This window comes from Corvus cornix, chromosome 5 (genome assembly GCF_000738735.6).
Source record: "Corvus cornix cornix isolate S_Up_H32 chromosome 5, ASM73873v5, whole genome shotgun sequence".
Lineage (NCBI taxonomy): Eukaryota > Metazoa > Chordata > Aves > Passeriformes > Corvidae > Corvus > Corvus cornix.
In genome coordinates, this window is record NC_046335.1 from 22,030,763 (window position 1) to 22,054,074 (window position 23,312).

General features: G+C 43.9%; 2 protein-coding genes across 6 annotated transcripts in view; one reads left to right on the forward strand and one right to left on the reverse strand.

Moving 5' to 3' along the window:
* Window positions 1-200: 200 nt before the first annotated feature.
* On the reverse strand, window positions 201-9,664 carry GSTZ1 (glutathione S-transferase zeta 1). Of its 3 annotated transcripts, none has more exons than XM_039551767.1 (9): window positions 9,547-9,660; window positions 6,411-6,462; window positions 5,764-5,831; window positions 4,860-4,940; window positions 4,265-4,390; window positions 3,660-3,735; window positions 2,768-2,820; window positions 1,452-1,501; window positions 201-701 (listed from the first exon to the last, which is right to left on the reverse strand). In XM_039551767.1, exons 1-9 carry the CDS (start codon window positions 9,571-9,573, stop codon window positions 575-577), a joined length of 660 nt encoding a protein of 219 aa, XP_039407701.1. In that variant the 5' UTR covers window positions 9,574-9,660; the 3' UTR covers window positions 201-574. The 3 variants fall into 3 exon arrangements, with proteins under 3 accessions (XP_039407701.1, XP_010391586.2, XP_039407703.1); XM_010393284.3 differs by lacking the exon at window positions 9,547-9,660 and adding an exon at window positions 7,004-7,494; XM_039551769.1 differs by lacking the exon at window positions 4,860-4,940 and having other exon boundaries at window positions 9,547-9,664.
* Window positions 9,665-9,764: 100 nt separating this feature from the next.
* Window positions 9,765-23,312, forward strand: part of POMT2 (protein O-mannosyltransferase 2) — a 36,620-nt gene continuing 23,072 nt past the window's right edge. For all 3 annotated transcript variants that reach the window (XR_005602094.1, XR_005602095.1, XM_039553251.1), the window contains exons 1-10: window positions 9,765-9,869; window positions 10,508-10,592; window positions 11,369-11,473; window positions 12,638-12,746; window positions 13,752-13,860; window positions 15,549-15,708; window positions 18,298-18,404; window positions 19,318-19,400; window positions 20,464-20,573; window positions 22,541-22,607. Coding sequence is in view for 1 of the 3 variants with exons in the window: in XM_039553251.1 (XP_039409185.1) it covers window positions 10,533-10,592; window positions 11,369-11,473; window positions 12,638-12,746; window positions 13,752-13,860; window positions 15,549-15,708; window positions 18,298-18,404; window positions 19,318-19,400; window positions 20,464-20,573; window positions 22,541-22,607 (910 nt within the window). In the remaining 2 variants the exon portion in view is untranslated. The remainder of the gene's footprint in view (window positions 9,870-10,507; window positions 10,593-11,368; window positions 11,474-12,637; window positions 12,747-13,751; window positions 13,861-15,548; window positions 15,709-18,297; window positions 18,405-19,317; window positions 19,401-20,463; window positions 20,574-22,540; window positions 22,608-23,312) is intronic.

A 23,312-nucleotide genomic window follows, 5' to 3' on the forward strand; every position in this document is an offset into this window, starting at 1 on the left:
TGCTCTAGGCAGACCTTTTATAAATTCCGTGCGACTGCTCTTGTTCTTGCAAGGGGTAACAGAGCTGCTGACTTGGCTCCTTCAAGACCCCAGCAAGGGTTAAGCTAGCTTCTATCAGAGACTAGATCTCATTGTTTGTATCCATGGAACTGATGACTGTGCTGTGGCTCTGAGGCAGCTGCAAGGATAAGCACACTGTGTACAGATTGCCTGATGCTCTTTATGTAGATGGTAGAAAGAAGTAGCCCCTGTGGGGAATACAGAATTGGCTCAATGCCTCACAGTTGTTTGTGGCCACATTCCCCAACCCAAAGCCATACAGAGGGAACTTCTGCTTTAATCTGCTTCATGGAGATAGACTAGATATAAAAAACTAGTAGCTGCAGGTGTTCCAGCACAGGCATAGCTCCTGTAAGTCATCCACGCTATTTCCAGGCTCTCTGTCCTTCTTACCATCCAGATGAAAGGAAGACAATAGTACTAGGTATTCCTACTGGCACTGAAGTCCTACTCAAACTGTAGGTGTTGTCTTCTTTATCACATCAGCTTTCTAGATTTAATGAGTAGAAAGGCTTCAAGCTCGCAGCTCTGCAGGAGTATCTGGCTGCCGGGAAGGGTGGCTGATTTTGAAGGCCTCTAACTCCAGGAGAGCTTTGTTTATTCTGGTTATTGTGGGGTATGGACCCATGTCCACTTTGAATCTGCAAAAGGAAAAGAATTTGTGAAGTACTATGAGTTGGAGAGCCAGTGCAGCAGTGAGCAGAAGTGCAGAGCAGTGTGATAGGCCTGCCTAGTGTGGGAGAGTCTCACAGGCATTTACACTAACAGAAAAGGTTCATCCTTGTAAGTTTAAAAACAAATGCTAGAAAGATTAATCAGTGTCTGGAGAGGTTGTAAAGTCTCTTTCTCTACAAATACTCAAAACCCAGCTGGATGCAATCCTGTGCCACTTCCTCTAGCAGGGAAATTGGACTGGATGCCCTCCAGAATTCCCTTCCAACCCCAGTGGTTCTGTGATTACGTGATCTTCACCAGGCTTTTATGTAGTGTGCAGCACAAGATAAGAAGACACTGCTTTTCCTGGGAATCATGCAGCCACTGGTATGGGTTTAAGGCTTAAAACAAATAAAGTCTGATTCATCTTTTCTTCCTGTGTGCAGTGTAAGAATAGAGCAAACAGGGACAGAGAATGTGGAGTGTGGGCAACCTCAGCTTTTCTAAGGACATAGATCAGGTTTCCCCAGGGGCCTCTAAGAGGAGACCACAGAGCCTTATTTCCAAAAGAGACAGTATTTATGAAATAGGAAAATTCATGGAAAGAAGAAATGTAAGTGGATAGGGCAGGCAGAAGGGATACTTTCTAACAGGCACAAGGAGCAGCAGAAGGTAAGCTCTGACAGCCCAGCCTAAGTAGGTGTGTTGAAGAACACCTCAAGCTTAGCCCTAATTACCTTTCAGCATTGGCAACTTGAGGCACTAAACACAGATCAGCCATGGAAACCTGCAAACGTAGAAGAGAAAAGGGGTTAGAGTAACTCAGAGCCTGTCCCATCACACTTCCCAGTGGTGGCACGCTTTGAGACCAGGATAGAAATTATTTTATCAGCCAGTACAGAGGAGTTGTCATGATGATCTAATTCTTTAATTCAGCATTAATAATACAGCAACAGTACAAGTAAAAGAACTTTGTAACAGTCACTAGTAGAAGCCATTAGCTTTTAGGGAGCTTTATATTTACCAGCTGATCATTATGACCTTAAGGACACTGTGCTTCCATGGCAACTGCCTCTGAGCAAACAGGTCTGCTGGCAAGCTGCAGAGGGAGGTGATGTAGGAAAAGGGGGTGTTTGCATGGCTGGGAAAAGATAAGTAAATTTTGTTTGTTTGCACTGCAGGAATATTGAGCAGGTCCTGCCAATGTCAAGACTTGATATGTGATAGGGCCTCTGCACACAGGCTCAGAGACTTGCAGTCTGAAAGGAAGACTCAAGGACAGCCTTCCTGCTGGCTGCCTATCTGCACAGACAGAGGCAGCTGCCCCTCCCCTGCTCCCAAGGTCACAAAGCCCTTGGGTGCCTCTCAGAGCACATGTTATTCTCCAACACTAGATCTTGTAAGTAGCCTTTGCCTACCAAGGCTGCTACTAGACAATCCTCTGCATCCCAGGATATTGCAGGAGCCTTCCTTTCTTCTGAGGCTTTTATAGGAAAGATCTTTTGCCTGGCAGCAGAACTAATAAATGGAAGAGGCCTGAGCTGCATCTAGTTTGGTGAGGGTCAGTACAGCTTTTATGTGAGCTCTGTGAAATCCATCCATATTATATAAACTGGATAATCAGAACAGAAAAATACAAGTTGGTTAGAGGTTCCATAGAACAGAGCTAAGAACTGAACCTATGTTTCTTGAGCCAAGCTTTGCCCCTATGACAGGTCACTTTGAAGTCCAAATCCCATAAGGATGAAATGATGTATCATCTTCTCCCACACCCTCTAGTACCAGCCAGATCCTAGATACAGCTGCATAATCTGGCCATCAGCAGGTTATAGGCAGGAACAAGTAAACATCTCCATAACTCTCTGCCAGTCAGTAATGGCCTAAGTAGGATCCATGCAGCTGTTTTTTGTTATGGTGAAGGCACTGCATGTAATTCTAGACACTGGATGGGGTTGTGTTCTTGTCTCCTCAACTCCTTTTCTTTCCTATTTTAGGGGAAGATACTGGGGTTTTCAGTTCTGCAGTGGCACACAGGGCTCTCTCAGATACTTACTTCATCCCCCACACAATAGCGTCCAGCAGTATGCTGCAGAATCTGCTCCAGTGCTGTCAAGAGAGGTGGTACACTGGAGTGAGGCATTGGAAACTCAAATTGAAAGGGACACCAAACACTTTCTAGACTGGGAATATGAATGAGGGCATCTTAACCCTGAGCAGAGTATGAAAAATGAGAAATTTGGGACAAAAACTAGAAGAAACATAAATCTTAGTATAGTTATGGGAGTCTTTTAGGACTGAAAAAGTACTTCAGCTTTTTTGGGCTCAGGGTGATTTCAGCTGCTTCAGACAATGCACCTGAAATACTACGAGGATAATGTAGAAATATGTGATTGGGGACGGGAAAAAATACAAAGGTTCAGTCAGTTTGTGTCTGTGCAAAGTGAAGGTGGGCCTGTCATTGCAGCACATGGGGGAAAGGGTTTTGAGGAAACAAAAAGCACCATTTCTCTCAAAGAGGCCAAGAAATACTCTACTACTTGCTAGACTCTGTGGGAGTTTGCCATTAGATGTCAGATTACAAAAGCATATATATATATGTATATATATATATATATATGTAAGTAGCACTTTAGAAGTGCTGTGAGCCCTTACACTTCAGAATTAATCAACTGCTGCAGTGTGCAGGATGGCCCCAGGCTTCCCCTCTTCCATGTACAGCAAAGGAAGTGTTCTGTGGACATCTTTCCTCTGAGATCCTGGGAAGCTACCAGTCCTGGACAAGGGACTCTGGGCAGGAAGAGCACTGTCTCTGCCAGCAAGGCAGGACCCCAGCACACCAACCTAGGAAGATCTGTGGTTCTACTTGAAGAGGCAAGTAGAATGCCAGTGGTGCAGCATTTTGTAAGGTCAGCCAAAATGCTGATCATTTTGGATGTAGGATGTACCTTGAAAGCCAGACGCGATACAGTTCTGAGCCCATTCCATTTTTTTCTCCCCCATTTGTTTGAGGACACTCAGGTTCTGTGAAGGCAAAGCAATCTCCAAGTTAGATGACTGCTGCTGGCTGGATCTTGCCCACTGTGTCATCCTGTGGAGGAGAGGGGAGATGAGGAGTTGCCAAGACTGAATCACTGGCCTGAGTTCAGTTGCTGGGGTCAGCCCTGACCTCACCTTCACTGAATCATGCACCCTGGTGTATCTTTCTCTTGGCACTACCCTTCTGTAACAGTTGCCAGGGTATCCCTTTGCCTCTTCCTTCTGGGTTGCTCAATTCTCTTTTTCCTAAAATGTCCTAGACCCAGCAGTAAAACTATATAGATTCAGCTCTTTCTGGAAAGAACCCTTGGGTGCTATAGGGTTTGTTGTGTTGGAAATACTGTATTGTTGCCATTGGCAGATGAGGCAGAGGTTAAGCACATTTGATCTGCTAGCACAGCAGTCTGAAGTTCTGCCACCCAGTTGGCTGGCAACAATTTAAGGAGACCGAGCATGTCAAGAGACATAAATCCTTTCTAATTTTCTCATTTGCATGGATCTGACTAGGCAGTACCTGGAGTGGTTGAATGCCAGAGGCAATGTGATCAGCGATCATTCTGACTTGGGCTCTCTTCTTTGGATCTTGGGGCAGGAGCCTGGGGTTAGGATGTGTCTCTTCTAGGTAATTAATTATAGCTAGCTGTAATGAACAAAGAGATAATGGGAGGTTATTGGAGAGCCAAGGAAAACTTCACATCCTGGACACCTGGGAAAGGGGAGCTGATCCAAGAGAATACAACAGGTTTCGAATGCAGTTTGTTACCAATCCAAGGAACAGAATAACCCCTCTGACATCTGCTTGTGACCTTGTTGTCATTTGGTCCAGCTGTAATTTCTGGCAAACCATGAAACAGCCATCGAAGTCAGACTACAAACTGCTCACTGAAAGGAGGAGTTATGAACCAAAGCAGAACTGAACTTAAATCCTTGACAGTAGTTTCCTCTCAGGGACTACGTGCTATTTCTGTTCCCAAGAGGGATCATAAATGCCATCTCTTTTCCAATGTATAGATGCGAGTTCTGGGGAGAAAGACGGGGCAAAGCCATCCCATCCAGATTGCGCAGCAGGCTGGAGTGAAAGGTTAACAGGGATGTGGCTGATAACTCACTGACTGAGAAATGGTGATGCCATCAATTTTCAAGGCTGGGACTTGCTGCATTGGATTCAGTGCCTTGAATTCAGCAGAAAACTGTGGAAACAAACCTGAGATTACTCTACAGCAATAAGAAATTCTTCTTCCTTGTTTTCTTCTCCCAGAACCCTGTTACCAAATTTTTTTTCTAACTCTTTTTTTCTCTCTGCCTTAATACTAATCTTTGCAGGAAATTATGCACTATTATGTACTATTAGCCTACAGCAAGCTCGCACTGGGGCTCAGGGATCACTGCATCCAGGGCCAGACTGCCTTATCTCTTGACAAAGCATCACTGCAATGCCCAGAATGGGTGGTCCTGCGTCAGTACCACCATTACTGTCCTAGTTCTCTCCAACTCCATACCAGCCCATTGAGCTGGTGGTACTACGAGGTGCACAACTCCCAAGTAAGGTCTCAGTGAAGATCTCTTTCAGCAACCCACCTCTTCCTTTTGCCAGGCCCTTTACAGCCCTCTGCAATATCATTTAGCATCCTTTGGACAGCCCCTACCCCTGCCTCCATGCACTTTCTGGTGCTAACTGAATGAGGCCGAGTCTGTTTAAAGTGCAGTGCAGCTTCTCTGAAGTCTGTGCTCCAGATATATTCGGTTGTATCAGTAAGCAAGAGCAAAAGATCTTTGGCCTTACGGATTCAGTCACAAATCTTTGAGGGAGGAAAAAGCCTCTAGTCTCCTGCAGTCATATTCTCCTTCTGTTTCACATGCCAAGGAATACTGGCTGAAAGCAACTATTAATTACAGAGAAGTGGTGAGGAATTCAGTAACTTTGCCTGTGAGCTTTCTAGTGCTAATTCCAAGTCTCCTAATGATCCCCAAGTTCAGTACCCCTGGAGAGAGCAGTGGTATCTTTATCCTTACCTGCTGTCCTCCATCCTTAATGAGGTTCACTGGGACCAGGTCATAAGAAATTCCTTTCAGAGCCAGTGCTAGGGAGAGCAAAGTGTATAGCTTCAGACAGGTTCACTGGGACCAGTTTCACTGGTAATGGGCTCAGGGAAATGTTAGCATCTACATTTGAAAAAAGACCCTATCCCTCAAGGAGGGTGGCCTAAGTCCACTGAGAAGACAGTGCTCTGGCAAATGAAGGACCAAAGTACTAAAGAACAGTCCTGGCAAAACCACTGCATTTTTCAAAATACCTGTTGCAGCTCTTTGCAGCACAGCCCTTCCTGATTCAGCTTATAGAGGGCAGGAGGCCATGTGCTTACATGTAAAACCTTTCTGTCTCAGTACAAGTAGGGACCATTCCCAGCCCTGCTTAGCTCTCAAGACCTGGGCAGGCCAGAGTCTGAGGTGGTATCATGAAGCCCTCTTATCTGTTCCCCTCTATTCCTCTTGCCCCAGGTAAGCTGCAGTGTCCCCCTCCCTCCCTGTGGGGAGATGTCTCACTGTTCCAGGTTCATGTTTGCTGACCTCTGTTAATAAGTGATTGATTAATTGGGTTAGTGAAGGGCAGGATACTGCAATACTGGGACAAAAAAAGGGAGATCAACACTGAATCTTACCGATTCGCACTCTCCAAGAACAGGAACTTCGGAAATAGCTGTAAAGTATCGGCTGAGAAGAGAAAGATGAAAGGGTTATATGCTGAGAGTACCAGAGTATTGTATGTAAGGAGAAGAATGCATGAACAGAAGTAATTTCAGGAACTCTAAGACAGGGAAGAGCAATATTTGGAGGAGAGAGGGCTTCTTTCTGAAAGTAACTGTTCCTGATTTGGGCATACAGGTAGCATCACTCTCATAATAGCCTTCTGGTTATTCAGTTGCACCTGATGTTTCCAGCAGTACATGACTGACCTTGAAATTATTCCCTATAAAGCTTCCTTCTTTGTCCCTATCCAATATTGCTAACTTCTATCCCGTCTTAGATTTCTGAAACTATTTCTGCACTGATTGTGCCAAGCACCTGCACTGGGTATTTGCATGGCATGAACTAGCTTTTCCAGCCATGCAGGGAAAAGCCAGAACTCTTTCCAAATAAGAAGAGCTTCTCTGCTGTTTGAGACGAAAGCCACAAAGACAGGTAATTCATCTCTACCTGAACTATAACACTGAGGCAGCTTTCCCAGATGCTTCCACCCTGGCCAAACTCTCACCTTTTCAGATGCCATGGTAAGTGTGTGCAGTCACCTCCACAAAATAAAAACCACCTCTGTGTTTTCCCTTTTAACTCAGCTGGAATGGGGGAAGGCTTCTCTCCTAAAACCAATCAGGAAAGGACTGTGCCCCCCAGGCTGTGCCCAGGACACAAAAGCCAGCCAGTCAGATTCAATCCTCCAGTCACTGCAGTCACCCTCTCCCAGCCCTGATATCAAAACCATTAACAAGATTTAAGCTTGGAAGGACATTTGGGAACCATTCTTATTTCTGTACCTTTTCATCCAGAAACAAGGTATCTAGAGAGCCTCCCAGGCTGTCACCAGTTGCCAATGCAGAAATCTAACCATGGAGAACAAAGCAAGAAAACCAAAGCTGCATGCAGAACTTCTGTTTCACTAAGGAATGACTGCTAGCTCCTGGAATGGGCTACCTTTGCAGGGAGATTGCTTAGTGTGCTGCTGTAGCCCTCCTCCCACCACTACTGGCCACTGCAGGGGATTTTCTAACATTGCAAATGTGGGAGTAGTTGTTACTCTGCTCCCAGGCCAACTTTGTGCAAAATAAAAATATTTCTTTTTTATGTGTCCTGGTCTTTTCTTTCCACACAGGAGGTTAGTAGTCATGTATGTCTCTAAATAAACCTGTAATCATGTCTCTCCTTGCTTACATAGATCCCATGACATGCCGTGAATCTCTCTGTGTTTCTACCCTCCCAAAATGCATAAAAATTTTTCCAGAGACTGGCAACAAGACAAAAGAAAGCAGGGAAAAAGAAAGCCCAATAATAGTCTGTCAACAGAAAACCAGAGAGAGACAGAGAATCTTTGTGCTCCAGTCCTCTTTGTAAACTTGATGCTTCTCTTACAGTTTAGATTGGTTCAAATAACTTTAAATGAGGTATGTCTTTGACTAAATTAATCAGATTTACTGGAAAATTACTTATAACTGAGAGGAAAGTGATGGCAGTACTGGTAACACTTGAGTGGACAAAGTATTTACTGATTTTCTTAAATTCTCTGCTCCTGGGATTAGGGCATTAGAAGTATCAGCTATGTTCGTTTTTCAAATGTCTAGCCTGCGGAGTTGCAGGGAAAGAAACAGAAACGATGGCTTCAAAAGAGAAGCAGAGCATTCATGAGACACTGATTTTACTAGCTTTTCCTGAGGACCTTGCTAATGGTTTTTTGGCTCAGAAATTTATGTCCTTCACTACATGTTTTGGACTCTGGCCTCTCAGCTGGCAGAGACATTTCTCCTGATCCTCTCTGCAATTCTTTTTTTGTTTTTACAGCCTGTGCTATCATTTGGAATAAACTGTGCTAAGATAATTGCCTTGCTCTGTAATTTCAAGGGCCTGGGGGATTTCACCAAAAAGAACATGGAAACCAACCCATCATTCAGCTGGGAACTGTCTCCAGAGGCTGTGGGCCTGGAGTGATCTCCTGAGTTCATGCTGTTTTGCTCCCAGCAGCAGGGCAGATCACAGGCAAAAATAATCAGCTAAGTCAAGACTAGAGACAGCAGAAATGTTTTGTCCTCAGTAGGCAGGTCCCAGAGTGACACTGTATCTTCCTCAGAGGAAATGCTGAGCGTGGGCCAGAGACGTATCAGGAACGAACTTCCTGCATTTACAACCCCGTGGGATAAAATCCCCAAAACCTGCAGTTTAGACTGGTTGGAGCTGGGATGATAGCAGGAGGACAGCATTTTCTTGGTGTCTACTGCAATTTCTGGTTTGGTTCTGTTTTCATTTCTGGCAATCAGTGAGGAAAGTTTGGGCTTAATACCAGTCCAGAGTAAAGGTTTGGGAAATGCATTTCACTGTTGTGAAAGATGGAAGAAACACTCCAAACTTTGTGTTGACCTCTCAGGTTTCCTGTCTTCTTCAGTATGGTCTCCTCTGGATACCACCTCTTTCCAGGTGATATACGGGATGTACTTGGAAAGGCCAAATCTCTCACCTTTCCTGAGAGCCATCAAGCCCAGCAGCCTGCACACATAGACTGCTTGCTCCTTGGGGACTGGGGTAGGGGACACCTCGGTGTCTGAAAGGTACTGCTTAGACTCTGCTGGGTTCAAATGTAAGGCAGAAATAACAGATTTGCTCCTAAATTCTCAGTATCTCTGCAGCAGGACTTGGTGTGAACAGTGCAGGCGAATAAAATATGGTTAGTAAGCACCACCGCTAAAAGCATTAGCACGCTAAAGCATTTTATTTAGCATGGGGTTAATTCCTTGCTTTCCACTGCGACAGAGACCCGGGTGCAGACCGGGGCAGCAAAGGCGCTGTGCGCGGGGGTGGACTCCTCCTGGGAACCGCCATCCCGGGCTTCCCGGGATGCGGGGCACCAGAAGCCGATCGTGGCCGCGATCCCTGTCAGCCGCCACGGCCGGCGACAGGGCCGAACCGAGCGAGGCCCGCTCAGGCCGAAGGCGGAGAGCCGCCGCCCCAAGCCCCACTCCCGCCGGCTGTGGCTCCGGCATCGCCCCCCGCTCCCCTCCCGCCCCGCGGGGAGAGCGCGGAGCCAGCGCCGCGTACCTTGGCGGCGGCAGCGCTCATTGCCATCCCGGCCTCCGCTCAGGGCTCGGCGGCTGGCCGGCAGCTGCCCGGCACCGCATCCCCGGGACTGCATCCCCCGGCATGCCCCGCGCTCCGTGCCCAGGATGCGCGCGCCCGGCGCGGTGCAGCGCGCGGCGGATCCCCGCGGATGCCGCCGCGCCAGCGGGAGCCCCGCCGGGGGCCGGGGGGGGCCGGCGCGTCCCGCCGCCCCGCCGCCGCGACCCGCCCGGCCGCGCTGGCCCTCGTCACCCTCCTCAGCTTCGCCTCCCGCTTCCACGCCTGCGGGAACCGCCGCACGTCTGGTACGGGGCCGGGGCGGGGGCGTTCGCCCCTCCGGCCGGGCACTGCCCGAGCCCCGGGGTGCGGGTGGGTGCGTGTCCGCCTCCTCTCGGCACAGCGGCCGGGACTGCGCCCTGACGCCCGGCCCGCGCCCCTTCCCCGCCGCGGCCACGTCCGGCGTGGGAGGGATCCCTGTTTATCCCAGGCAGGTGGAGGGACGGGACCGCGGCAGTGAGGGCCACGAGGAAGCGCTGCGCTTTCAGGCTGGTCCGGCCCGGGTCCTGCGCCGCTCCCCGCTGCTCTCGGGACGTGCTGCAGAGAGGGCACCGGGTCCCGGGGAGATTTTGGGGATCTGTGTGTAGCAGGCTGACTTTTTAAGCTAAGGTCAATTTGGAATCAAAAGGGCAAACCAGAGGTTTTGGAGTGATAATATCAAACTCTTTTAAAAAAGGACCTTTCCTAGAATGGTTGAAATGCTGTCCATGATTTCCCACTGAGTATAACACATTGTCTCATATGGAATGTATGGCAGTAACCCCCTGTACTATAAAAAGCATAAGTAAAAACACATTCCTGGGTATTTTTTTTTTTCTTTTACTGTCTTCAGCGTTATAGCAGATTGGCTATTGTGGTTTGTGTTTTGTTGGTGTGTTTTTTGCAGTTGGGATGAAACTCATTTTGGGAAGATGGGAAGTTACTACATTAATCGAACCTTCTTCTTTGATGTCCATCCTCCTTTGGGGAAGGTAAACTGCTTTTCTGTTACATGTTTTAGAAGCCACAGGAGTGGGCCAATAAAAGTCTGGCTGCCTTCTGGCCAAAGGGTGTGAACAACAAAGTCTTTCCTAACTGTTGTTAACATCATAACAATTTGCATTCTGTGTCCAGAGCCTCAACTTGCAACGTTTTGTCTTCACAAAAATGCTTCTAATATAAGAAAACCAAACAATATTGCATGTTGGGTTTTTGAAAGGTTCAACATGAAAAAATCAATGTGACACTTGGAGGGCATATGTAATAGAAGCCTACATCTTAAAGGAAGCAAACAGTTCCTGATAACTTGTGAGCAGATGAGATGCCTTCCTCAAAGTATCCTGAGGGCACTGATTTCCTGTTCTGTAAATGAACTTGTTTTAGCAACAGTGTGTAGTGTGGATGAAGGTGCATCCTCCTGCCTCGTCAAGGTTATCTTCCTTTCAGACTGAGTCTCCTGAAACTAAAGGGATAGGGAGCTATGGGAGACTACAGAATTCTCTCTGCTCAATTCCACACTTGGTATTTTTCTTGAGCTTGCAGTCATCCTTATAGACTGTAGCCAAAATAATTCTGATTTTGCCTTAGACAAAGGGCAATATGTATGCATGTGATTCCTGTAAATAAACTCTTTTTTGGATGATGTGTCTGAATTATTTGTCCTCTGGATCAATGTGGCTTCTATAAAAATCTTATGTGCTGCTAGCTTGGATACTTCTTCCTCCAGTGTCATTTTTCCTGACCAGTTTTTTTCACCTTTCCTTTTCAGATGCTGATTGGACTTGCTGGCTACCTTAGTGGATATGATGGTACATTTCCTTTCCAAAAACCAGGGGATCGATATGAGCAGCACAACTACATAGGAATGAGAGGGGTAAGGCTCTGTGGCTGGCATCAAGCTGGTTAGCTTTCCTGTGCCTTCCAATACAGAGTGTTACATCATAAGAACAGCTCTTCTTGATCAGGTCAGAGGCCTATTTAGCCTGGTGCCTTGTCTTTAAGCTCCTTTGAAAAGTATTAGTGGTTCTATTGTGAATAAGTCTTAATGTCTGGCTGTGAGAGGCCAGATAAGAAACTAAGGTGAAAACTGAGGCCAACTCTTTCTGCTAATTAGTGAGATTACACTGCTGCATGGGATAGATATCTTGCCTGTTCTGCAAAGCAAACATTGCTGAGTTTGAGCTTCTCTCACTCCATTGTGCCTGGCTAATCTACTGAGGAGCCAAGGATATCAAAAAGCCAGGATCATCCACTGGCACCTGCAGTTTGCCACCACCAGTGACACAGAGCTGAGTATGCTGATGGAACCTGGGACAGCAGGGCAGAATTCAGAGATGTATTCTATCTAAAACCCTGGCTGTACTGTATTTAGGAAGACCAAGAGCCTTATAACTGACAGCAGATAAGTCAAAAGGAGAAGCAGTGGCCAATTACTAGAAAGAAAGAAAATAGAATAGAAAGAAAACTGAAAACTGGGAAGGCATGTTTTCTTAGTTTAGTTTCCAGAGGTTCATGGTTTTAGATTTCCCTGAGCCAAAGGTGGGAGAGGTGCTGGAACCAGACATTAAAGAGAAGAAATTCTACTGTGGTCTTGCTTTCTTTTGTTTTGATTTCTGCTCTTTCTCCTCCAGTTATCCTTGGTCTTATTTATGTAGGAGAGAGGAATCTGGTCTGCTAAAGATATAAGGTGCAGGTGTATTTTGTTCTTAGATTTCATAATCTAGTATCTTGTTATAAAAAAGTTGTGTGTAGTGGGTGTGTAGTGCATCTGCTTGACACATCCTTTTATGAATATCTGGTGTAGTCTAGCAAGAGTGTGACTGACTTGTTACTAACACCTCTGCAGAACAGAGTAAGCCTCTGTCCTCTGAACAGGGTCTTTGTTCAGTTGGCTTTTGTCTGATGTTCTTTGTGACTCAGTTCAGCTGCTGCAGCACCTCCTGTTGTTGTAGGTATGGAAGATGAAGGAAAGGAGAGGGTGTGAGCTCTTGTTCACATTGGGTGGGGTTATAACTTCTCCCATGATCTTTTCCTGCAGTTTTGTGCATTCCTTGGCTCCTGCCTGGTTCCCTTTGCCTACCTCACAGTATTGGAACTGTCAAAGTCACTGCCAGCAGCCTTACTCACAGCTTTCATCCTTATTTTTGGTAGGTGTTCCTGCTACAGCAAAATTGAGTATCTTAACTGTTCAGATAATTTAATTTCTGGATTATCATGTGTTACCTAACCAGGGGATATTTGGGTTAATGAGAGACTTTCTGAAGTCTCTCAAAACAAAGAAGCAAAGTAATTCCACTTTATATATATATATATATGAGGCTTTTTAATTGGAGAACTTTACAGTCTTGTTTAGTTCATAGGTACTTCTGTTATTTGCATAACCACAGTATTGGATTAGGTTTCACCTTAATTTTAAACATTTTTATAAGGTGGATGGTCAGGAATGATTTTGCCCACTAGTGAAATATTGATGTTTCCCATATGAATTATAGAGATGTTTAACAGCCACTACATTACTTTAGAAGAGTTCACAATAATAAATTAATAAAGTTCCACGTTGAATTGAGCCAAGTAGAGAAATTGACCTTGCAAATGGAGTTACCCAAATAGGGATTTTGTGAGGACACACAGGTATTGAGGCATGGAGACTTAAAATATCAAAACCATATTAATTTTTTATAGGTACCATATGCAAGATGATTTCTCCTCTGGCATCCTCTGGCACCATGGCGGTGCCATAGGTAGATCATTGCTGGCTGTAATCTCCCTCTGAGTATGTTACCAGCACTTTCCAAGTGGTGTTTCACAGATACTGCAGTACTGCCTGGGGTTTTTTTTTTTGGGTTTTTGTTTTTGGGTTTTTTTGGGTGGATTTTTTTGATTTTTGGGGGGTTTTGTTTTTGTTTTTTTGGGTTTTTGTTTGGTTGGTTGGTTTTTGTTTTTGTTTTGGTTTGGTTTTGGGTTTTGTTGTTTTTTTTTTTTTTTTTTTTTTTGTTACCCAGGTAGAAGTTGAAATGTTGTGATCTCCTTCTGTTTCTGAAATTTCCCTCCTTCTTCTTGTCTTGACTACATTGAGGAAACTGAATTCCCACAATCTTAGATTCACTTCAGAACTGCAAGTCTTTTTGACATTGCTGTGTGTCTCTTTGCAGATACAGGCTGTATTACTTTGTCCCAATATATTCTGCTGGATCCCATTCTAATGTTCTTTCTCATGGGAGCTGTTCTGAGTATGGTGAAATGTAACAACTGTGCAGACAGGTAAGATACAGATGATAATTTTGTTAAACTATAGGTATTCAACTTGCACACAGTTGAAGTAATGTCTGCCATTGGTGATGTGTGAATGGCTGAAATGAGATTATTTCAGGAAATTTGAAGGTGAAAAATGACTGTTGGTAGGGGAGAGAAATTTTTCCTGTGAGGGTTTGTGTAGTTAGGGAGAAAGTATTGTGACTGGGGTACACTGAGAGAGTATTAAATAGATTACTTTAGCATGAAAGGAAATGTCAGCAGAAATAGTTTATGCAGTTTATGGAACCACAAATCTGGAACAAGAAAGTTAAAGCTTTTTAAAACTTCCCAGGGGAAAAAGTTAATAAAGGACATGATGGGTCAGAGAAGGAGGAATGAAGGATGGTTGTAGAATAGTCAAGGCCTTGGTCCTTAATGGCAAAATTATTGTTATCTTGAACCAGTTACTTTGTTTCCAGGCTGGAGAAACACAGCTTATCTGTGGCTGTAAGCACCTATAAAAATCCTGCCATCTGAGTTAAATAGTGTAATTTGCTTGATTTAGAGAAATTGCTACAAAAACTTAGAGGGAAATACAGCCAGGATGATCCTGAATAAAGTAGTCAAGTTGCTAAGGATTTTTGCTGTAGACCATCCAGAGAGGGTGGTGATTTATAGGTATTGGAATATGTCAAAAGGCTTCTTTGTGGCTGGGCTGCAGAGAGTAGTTTCCTTGAAATGCATCCCAAATTCAAAGACATAAAACCTCAAAATTCTGTGTTATATATGAGCAGTTTTTTATTTCATTAAACATTCAAGAACTGATCATATCAATCTTATTGTGTCTACAGTTCATGTGGCTGAAATGCAGCCTGCAGCATCATGTACTGCTATCCAAGGCCATCCTTATCTACATCACGTTCCCCAGGGAGTGCAAGCACTGAATTACGGGGCAGTGCTTGATCAGCTCTGTGTGCCTTGACCTGAATTTATTGTTCGTATCTTAGAAATAATCCTGTTGGCAAAGTAGTTGATATTCCGCAAATTAAAAGCCAACTCTATAGGTATTGTGTTGCTTAGCAGGTCATGGGGATTTTGTCTAGTCAAAATAAGTGTCAAGACATTAGGAATCAGTAGGAACAGGGTTTTAAATTCTGCTGTCATTTTTTCTCATCTCTCTTCTGTGGTTCAGTTTTATGTCAGTTTATAATTTGTTTGCCTTTTGCTGCTGCTTTTGTTTGTGTTTTGGATAGATATTTTCCACTAAGACTTTCTTGCTTTAGTAGGGGAGGCTGCTCTTTGTCTCTTGTTCTTCCCCATGTTCTTAAATTTCTGAGAGAACTAAGTTTGCACTTTATGGAGCAAAATTTTTCTTTCTGTTCTCTGAACTTCCATCTAGTCAGACTTTCTTCACACTACTATTTCAGCTTATACCTGGTGTCTGTGTTTCCATCCTTGAATGGGAGATCTATGGTTGCCCCAGCTTAAGTGTACCTGAAGCTTGTATCAAGGCTTCACAAGCCTGTATCTGAAACCAGTATCCGTGCATGGTTCTAAACTAAATGAAAAACTTGATTTTCCACTCCTTATGAGCTCCTGAGAAGATGGACTGGAATTTTGTGGGGTAACTGATTTGTTATTTATTTTTGTGACCGCAGGCTGCCCATTCACGTAGCCATCATTTTATTTACTGACTTGCTCTACTGGTCCTACAGGCCGTTTTCTGCTTCCTGGTGGTTCTGGCTGAGTCTGACCGGTGTGAACCTTGCTGGAGCAATGGGGGTAAAATTTGTTGGCCTTTTTGTAGTCCTCTTGGTTGGCTTGAACACAATCTATGACCTATGGGACTTGCTGGGGAACCTGAGCCTGTCACTGGTGAGTTTCAAAGACTTTACTTTAAGGGTTTCTTTGTTTTGTTTGCTTTGTAATTCTCCTAGTCTTTGACAACCCTAACAGAGATACTCTGTCTGCAGCAAAGAGGGGCATCTGATATGGGTGATGAAAAACAGAGATTAAGGTTATAATGAAGAAACTATTGCCAGACTTTTGGAAAAAACCAAGCACACTTATATTAGCAGGACATAATGTATACCAGCACAGCAGAAAGATTGTTACTTTTTCCTGAGAGAAACTGTTACCATTCCAGTTGGATGAATTTACAGTCTAAGCTAAAAATGCTCATTGGGAATGGCTTTGCAGTGGCCCAAAGCAAGATGTTGTCCAACGCTGTTACATGACCTTCCAAGGAATATGTGCTGCCTGGCAGACAGGCATGTCTTGCAGCACTTAGTTTGCATGAGCAGCGTGAGCTCAGGCTCTGCTTCATGAGAGTAAGGGGGCATGGGCTGCATAGCGGGTGCATGCAGAGCATCATGAGCCATAGAAATGCTCTACAACTTGCAGTATCCATAACCAGTCCAGAAGAAGAAGGCAGCCATAGCCTTGAATTCACACACATTTAGTTCTTCTAAGCCCTAAAAAATTTGGTAGTGGGTTTGAGTGTCCTGGTCTAATATATTGCATTTTATGTTTGTGGACTGTGAAATCTGCTATTTGGAGAAATACCTTAATGTACCATTTGCTGTCTTGCAGCCAGCAGGAAGACAAATTCTTCAGTCACATCTTTTAAAAGGTGTTCAGCTCTCCTCTTGTCTCAGCCTCTTCTGAATCTTGAAAATTCTGTTTCTTTCACTTACTGTTTTTGTCTCATTTGTCTTATAAACAGTGGGGGCATGGGGGGACTTTATGTATTCCTGCTATGTGAAATGTTTTCTTTGATTAATATGAATCAATACAGGCTGCAAAGATTCAATGTTCCAACTCCAGAGAAACACTTCTTGAGCAAAGTCAGTTAATTGCATTTGAAATAGAACAGATCCATCATGTCTAAGTTTTCTGCCAGCAGACGGCTGCACAGTGATTTCATTTGTGCTGCTGGCAGCAAAGGCAGCAAACCCTCAAGTGTTAGAATATGTAAAGAAATTTACTCCAGAAGGTAGATGCTTTCTGAATAGCTATTTGGCAACCTTGGTGCTTGAGGAGAAGGGAAAAAAAAAAGGTGAGGATTAATCTCCTGAAAGCCTGAATAACTTATCTCTGCATTTGTTAGGAAGCTACTTATGATTATTTACATGCAATTTTTTGGGGACTAACTTGATTTCTGGAATTCTCAGCTTGTGTTGGTCCACTGTTCTGGTTTGCTCACTGCTGTCTTTCACATGCAGTTTCTTCTTTTTTGACTTTGCATTGAAATCTTTAGTTAAACAAAACCTTGTCATGAAAATTGAAGCATCTTGAGGCCTTTTTAAGTAGGGAACTGGAGGTTAGTTCATGTGCCTCTCCACTGCCTATATTTGGTTATGTACCATCAATCAGCATTGTTCCAAGTGTCCAGTGGTTATTAAGTGTTCTGCTGAAATACTTGAGCTGAACAGCTCTTTCCTTTGTTACCTTCAGCGCATTTTGCAGTGTGTTCAGCTTTTTCTATTACTTCTGAATTAATTGATTCTGGTACTAAGGGATGGAGAATGATTACCTTAATGATTATGATGATTATGAGCTTAATGATATGATAGGTATCATGTTAAAAAAATATGGAGAATAGCAAGTGCATCTGATTTCATCCACTTTGAAGTTAGTGTGGGCATTTAGCATACAGGTTTTGCTATTTAATATTTTTTCTTCTTCCACAGCTATTTATTATCCACCCTCTATTTTACATTATTTACTCTACTACCAGCAGTGTCAGTAGGATGTGAAAATGTAATAGCTTCTTGGGCATCTGTTTGCAAACCACGTTTTCAATTGGTTGAAATAAAATATTTTGCTTTCCTGTTGAGACAGCTGAAGAACAGGTTTTGCTGCTGACTTTTCTGTAGCTTCTGGGTGAGCAGCACTAGAAGTTGCAGTGTGAGAGCATTCTTGCTAAGCAAGGTGATTTCTGTGAGTGAAACATATCTAGGTCCCCAAGAAGTCCTGATTACATTCACATTTGCATAGACTTATTGGGGAAGCAAATTTTCATTTGCTGTCTTGCTCAGCTTTGGTAGTTACTATTTTGGAAGCCATCTCTTTGCTGGGATTTTGGGTCAAGATATGTACCACTGATAAACAAGTTAAGGTCCTTGCTCTCAAAGTGTTTTCAGTGGGAGCTGCCCAACCTCCTTTGCCAAAGGTAGGGATGCTCAGCACTTCAGAATGCTAAACTCTTCTATTGCCTGTTTTTGTCCTTTTTCCCATGACCCTAAAATTTCAAGGTACCATAGCTCCAGCTTTTGGAGATACACAGCAAGGTTTGCCTCAGTTTTTACCTCTCTCTGGGCTTTTCTGAGGTAATTCTGCAGCCTGGTAAGCTTTCTTGCACAGCAAGCTCCAGCCATAGGACTGCTGCTCAGAGTCTTGTGAAATAAGGAGTGAAGTTGTTCCTGCAGCTGCACTGTTTGATCCAGGCTGTGTTTGTTACAGGTCGTGTTTGGGAAGCATTTACTGGCTCGTGTACTCTGCCTCATCGTGCTCCCGCTTGCCCTCTACATGGCTATGTTTGCTGTTCATTTTGCAGTGTTAAATAGAAGGTATTTCACAATGTTTTCTCCAGAAGGAGAATTAATTGTCTTTGCTTTGAATTAATGCTTTTGGTTATATAGTACTCCACTTTCAGTGTCAGAAGCACAGCCACAAGCTGTGTGTTTGTTTAATTCCCTTCCCCAACTCTGGCCAAGCTGGCAGTGAAATTAAATTTGAGCTTGAGACTTTCTGAAATGCCAAGCAAGTAACCTAACAAAACTTTCTGTCTCATTTTTTTTTCCTCCTTTCTTTCCGGGACCTGAAAATGTCTCAACTCCATTCTTTGTCTTTTTGTAATTAAAGTCATTGCATTCCTGAAAAATGGCAGTGATTAAAAAAGTCTGAGTGTGCCTGAAGGGAGGGCTCTTTTCTGGATGCCTGCAACCAAGGGATGCTTTTACAAGGAAAGAGCTAGTAAAATGGCCAAGTAATGTTTTCCGTATGCCAGCATTAAAAAATGAGGTGAATAAGCATTTCACTGTAGAAAAAGAATAGAAAAATAAATGTTATTTTCCAGTTAAAGTCGACTGGTCTTACCACTAACCTCTTAGCAGAAATAAGACTACAGGAGCCACAGAGAAAGGCTTTGTTAAATCTGTCCTGACAGCAGGTCAATTTATGTGTTGTAAGAACACTTCCAAAGACAGTTCTGGTGCTTTGTGCAGTGCCAGCACGTACATTTTTGTGACCTCAAGCCCTTGTAGCTCTGGACAGTTTCCTGCAAGACTGTGTCTATCTGCTGTGATTATATACGTTAGAGAAGTGTGCCTCTAGGGGAACTGCACCCACTCTTCTTCTTCTGATGCCTAGTCTGGTTTTATAATTTTTCTTCTGTAAAAACAACTTGGTGATGCATGGCAGAGGTTTGTATGCATGTTCAGTGAGACTTCGAATTGTGACATTCTTTGCTCTCTCTTGTAGTGGTCCCGGAGATGGTTTCTTCAGTTCAGCATTTCAGTCCCAGCTGATTGGGAACAATCTTCATAATGTCTCCATTCCAGAGCGTGAGTGTCCGAATGAATAAAGCACTCTGAATGTTGTCAGTGTACATGAGAGCTTAAATAAAAATGGTGTCTCCCATGACTCAGTGCAGGGCAGTGTGGATTATGCCTTCCATGGTCAAGGTCAGATCCGTGCTGTTCCTCTGTGCAGCTTTATGTATTGAGAGAAGGAAAAAGGCTGAAAATACCACTATGTTCAGTGCATGGTCACTAGCTGTTTCATCATATTCCATCTGGAGGGAAAGGTGCCATTTTGAGGGATTTGACTTGTGTGCATGCATTTTGTTATTCTTTGGTTCTATATTGCTTGAGACAACAAAAAAATTATTGTCCTGCTCACCTTAGATTTGTAAGTGTTCAGATGTGGGTTTTGTTTCCAAAATATGTGTAAATGGAAACTATCAACTTGTGTAATACAGCGTGCCACTGGTCCAGCTGTGTTGTATTCAGAATGGATCTGAATTCAGCGAAAAGAAAGCTCTGGGGTTGTTCCCTAGTCCTCAGGTTGGCTAGGGACTACTGAGCCTTTAATATGGTTTAGCTTTGGTATTAATTGAGCTTTTTTCTGCCTGTTCCCTGCTCCAGAGCTGCCACTGGAAGAGCGTCAGGTCTTCCAAGGCTGAGTTCTCCCACGTGCTGGGAGGGAAGATGTCTTAAGCCAGGGTATCAGCTCTGCTATCCGGTAGCTGAGCTTGCCTCCCTTCCCTCTTGTATTGCTGTAGGGGTCAGCAGTGTTTTAATTTGACTGTATACTCTTAGGGAAAGCTATCTCAAAACTCTCATTATGAAATAACATACCAAAGAGTGCCTTAGCACTTCTGTTTCTGTTAAAACTCAGTGGGAGAGTTTGAAGTGTTTCAGCCAAATGTTACATAACTGTTTCACTGAATCCGGGTTAGGGATGGGAGATAAGCTTGCAATGAGCCCTGTGGAGTAACTTGTCAAACAGGAAACAAACTTGCATCAAAACAATGGAGAATGCATGCCTAATCGAGCACTGTAGACTAGCTGGGGGAGATACAGGAGAGCTGCCTTATGTCTTTTTTCCTCCTTCTTTCTCATGCAGATTTGGCTTATGGGTCTGTGGTCACAATGAAGAACCTTCGGATGGCAGGGGGATACCTTCACTCCCACTGGCACCTGTACCCGGAAGGCATTGGGGCTCGCCAGCAGCAGGTTGGTGTGCTGTGGTAGTATGGCCTGTAACTGACTCCCTTTGCATTTAGCATTAGGGGTGATGTGATGGGAGCTATGTGTTTACTCAGCATCTGTTACCCTCTCAGTACCACAGCTGTGCACTTGGCTTGGAACTCCAACTAAAAAGGAGGCTTGAAGCGATCCTACCATGTTACACCAGAGGGGTGACCTACAGTAACAAGGCTTTGCTATAATAGCATGACCAGTGTCCATAGATGGAGTCCAAGAGGACTTCAGAATAATCTTCCATAATGAAAGTTACCTCAAGGAAGGCTGTAAAACTGTGTTTAAAGCAAGTACATTATCTTGCAGGTCTTCTGGCTGTAGATTAAAAGCAAGGGAATAGGACTGCTGTGTATTGTTTTTACTCCAGCCACTGGCCTCTGTGACCTTACATGAATTCCTCTCCTTTGTGCCTTCCTGCCTTCATCTGTCACCGAAGAATTTGTAATGCTTTGCTCATTAAATTAGATACTGTACATTTGTAAGCTAATGTAGCCATATGGAAACCATCTGAACTAAGGGCTTCTCATTAAATGATTAAGCAATAAGTGAAAGTAGAAATCAGAAATCATGTAACTATCTCTAATTAAGATGTACGAACATTGAGTGGAATACTTATTTTGTCCATCATCATCAAGCTTCACAAATCTTTGCCGCTTCTGCACTTTTACCAAGATGTATTGTGCAGCTTGATTATTAGTGTCTAAAAATTGTTCTGAGGTCCTTGAAAGAAAGTTACCAGAGAAACACAAGTGTTTGGTTTTTAACTCCCTGCTGTCTTTGTGGTGAGAAGGAAGTTTTCAGAAGTGAAAACTTTGTCTCAATCTTTTTTTCCTGCTACTTGTCACAATCAGAATTTCTAATACTCCAGCATGACAATAATGTTTATGACAGTATATGGAGATGTCATGCCAAACTGGCTCAAGCACAGGCAAAATTTGAGTGCAGATCATGCTTTATGATACTAAAAGCAGGGAAAGGCAATTTGGAGAGGACACTAATGGGAGTTCCCTGTGGAAAGTGGGAAGGGATGGCGATTTTCCCCCTGTGCTCCCTGCCCTGATGGTAGGACAGCAGTAGGGTTCTAGGGTAGTTTCAGGGCTCTGGAGAAGGGAATTTAGGACTTGGAGGAGGTTTAGAGAGGAAAAAGTGATTTCTCTGCTTCCACTTTTCCCTCCTCTCCTAATGGCTTGACCTCAAGGTATGAGGTTCTATCTCCAGCTCTCCCTTTTTCCCCACCCTCAGACGCTCCTCTGTGTTCTGCCTCTCACCCACCCACTGGGCCATCTGCTCCCACCTGAGTGGGAGGCACAGGTGTGGCACTGGGCTAGGGTTGCACAGAGCATGGCTTGCTGTTCTGTAAGAGTAGGATGGGTAAAGGAAGTACAGTTCCACATGCTCTGGGGAGCAGCACCCTGGAATAAGATGGTCTCCCATGTCCATGGTAGCAGTAGATGTAGTTACTCTGTGCGAGGCTGAGCAGGCTGGCAAGGGTTAGCTGTGTAGCATGCGTGGCTGTAACGGGTTATCGCTGAATCCTGTTGTTAAATCTCTACTGTCTGTAAAAACAGTGCTGCTTCCATCTCCTGGTTCAGAGAGTGGTCAGTGATTATTCAAGAGTTCTGGTGTGGATATCCTGTTGTTGTAGAAGGAGCCTCTGAAATAGGGTGAGAGGAGGTCAGACTGTGTTTGGAGACTGTTCCCCATGGTGCATGTGAACTGCCATGAAGTGTAGTGCTTCTGAGGATGGGCTATATACTGGCTAAGAGGTGTCATCTGGGTTAAGCAGTGGCCCATAATTTGTTTCCTAGGGGGCACTGTCAGAAAAGTAATCCCAGGATTTCTGTGTTGGTGCATTTGGGGCTTTGATTTGTTGGTGAATGTGTGACTGCTATCAACAACTTTTTTCTTGTTAGGTAAAATAATTAATCCTGTCATTTCAGGTCACTGCCTACTTACATAAAGATTTGAATAACCTGTGGATTATAAAGAAACATGATTCAGATACAGGTAACAAATACCAGTAAAGTGCCTTTTATAACTGCTGCTTCTGTTTTTCACATAAATATTCTGAGTTCTTTCCAGGGCAGAGTATCCTTCATGGTTACGAGAGGGAGAAGAGGAAGAACAAGGGGAAGCTGTCTCCATCTTGATTTACATTGTGTGTGTCTGCTGTGTTTTTGGTTCTTCTCCAGATTGTACAGCTGAAGTAAATAAGCTTTTCTTAGCTGAAGGTTGCATTGACAATTTTTCAGCTGTGTAGGGCTGCAAATAACAGCAGAGAGGAAATTAGTGTGAACTGAGTTAATATTTTTTGCAGTCTGTTATTGTGGCTAGGAGTCTTGGGGAAGTTGGGTTCTGTTACAATCTGGTACATCTTGTTTGACAGATTTTTGTGGATGATTGCTTGGGACAAGATAAGAGTACTGAATGTGATGATCTGTGGTTTGTATGGAAAGCTGTTGATTTAGATTATGTAGTGTGTGAGGCTGAGGCATGCTTGGTCTGGCAGTTTCCTTTTTTTACCTGCCACATGTGTTTATAAAAATTAACAAGAATTGTCTAAACAGCAAAAAATGTAAATAACAGATATCTAAGAAAAATTATAATCAGTGTTGCAAGAGTCATTTATAATTCACATTCTTTGGAGTAGCTCTCAGGGTTAGAGTCTAGAACAATGTTTTACACCAGGCTTAGAGTCAACACAATACTTTA

Bases quoted from the DNA above. Each gene is read 5' to 3' on its own strand.
- GSTZ1 (XM_039551767.1), bottom strand. From the start codon at position 9,573: ATGGCAATGAGCGCTGCCGCCGCCAAG. The intron at 1,502-2,767 runs GTAAGTATCTGA...CTACGTTTGCAG, and splicing joins GCTATTGTGTGGGGGATGAA to GTTTCCATGGCTGATCTGTG. The intron at 702-1,451 runs GTAATTAGGGCT...TTCCTTTTGCAG, and splicing joins CAAGTTGCCAATGCTGAAAG to ATTCAAAGTGGACATGGGTC.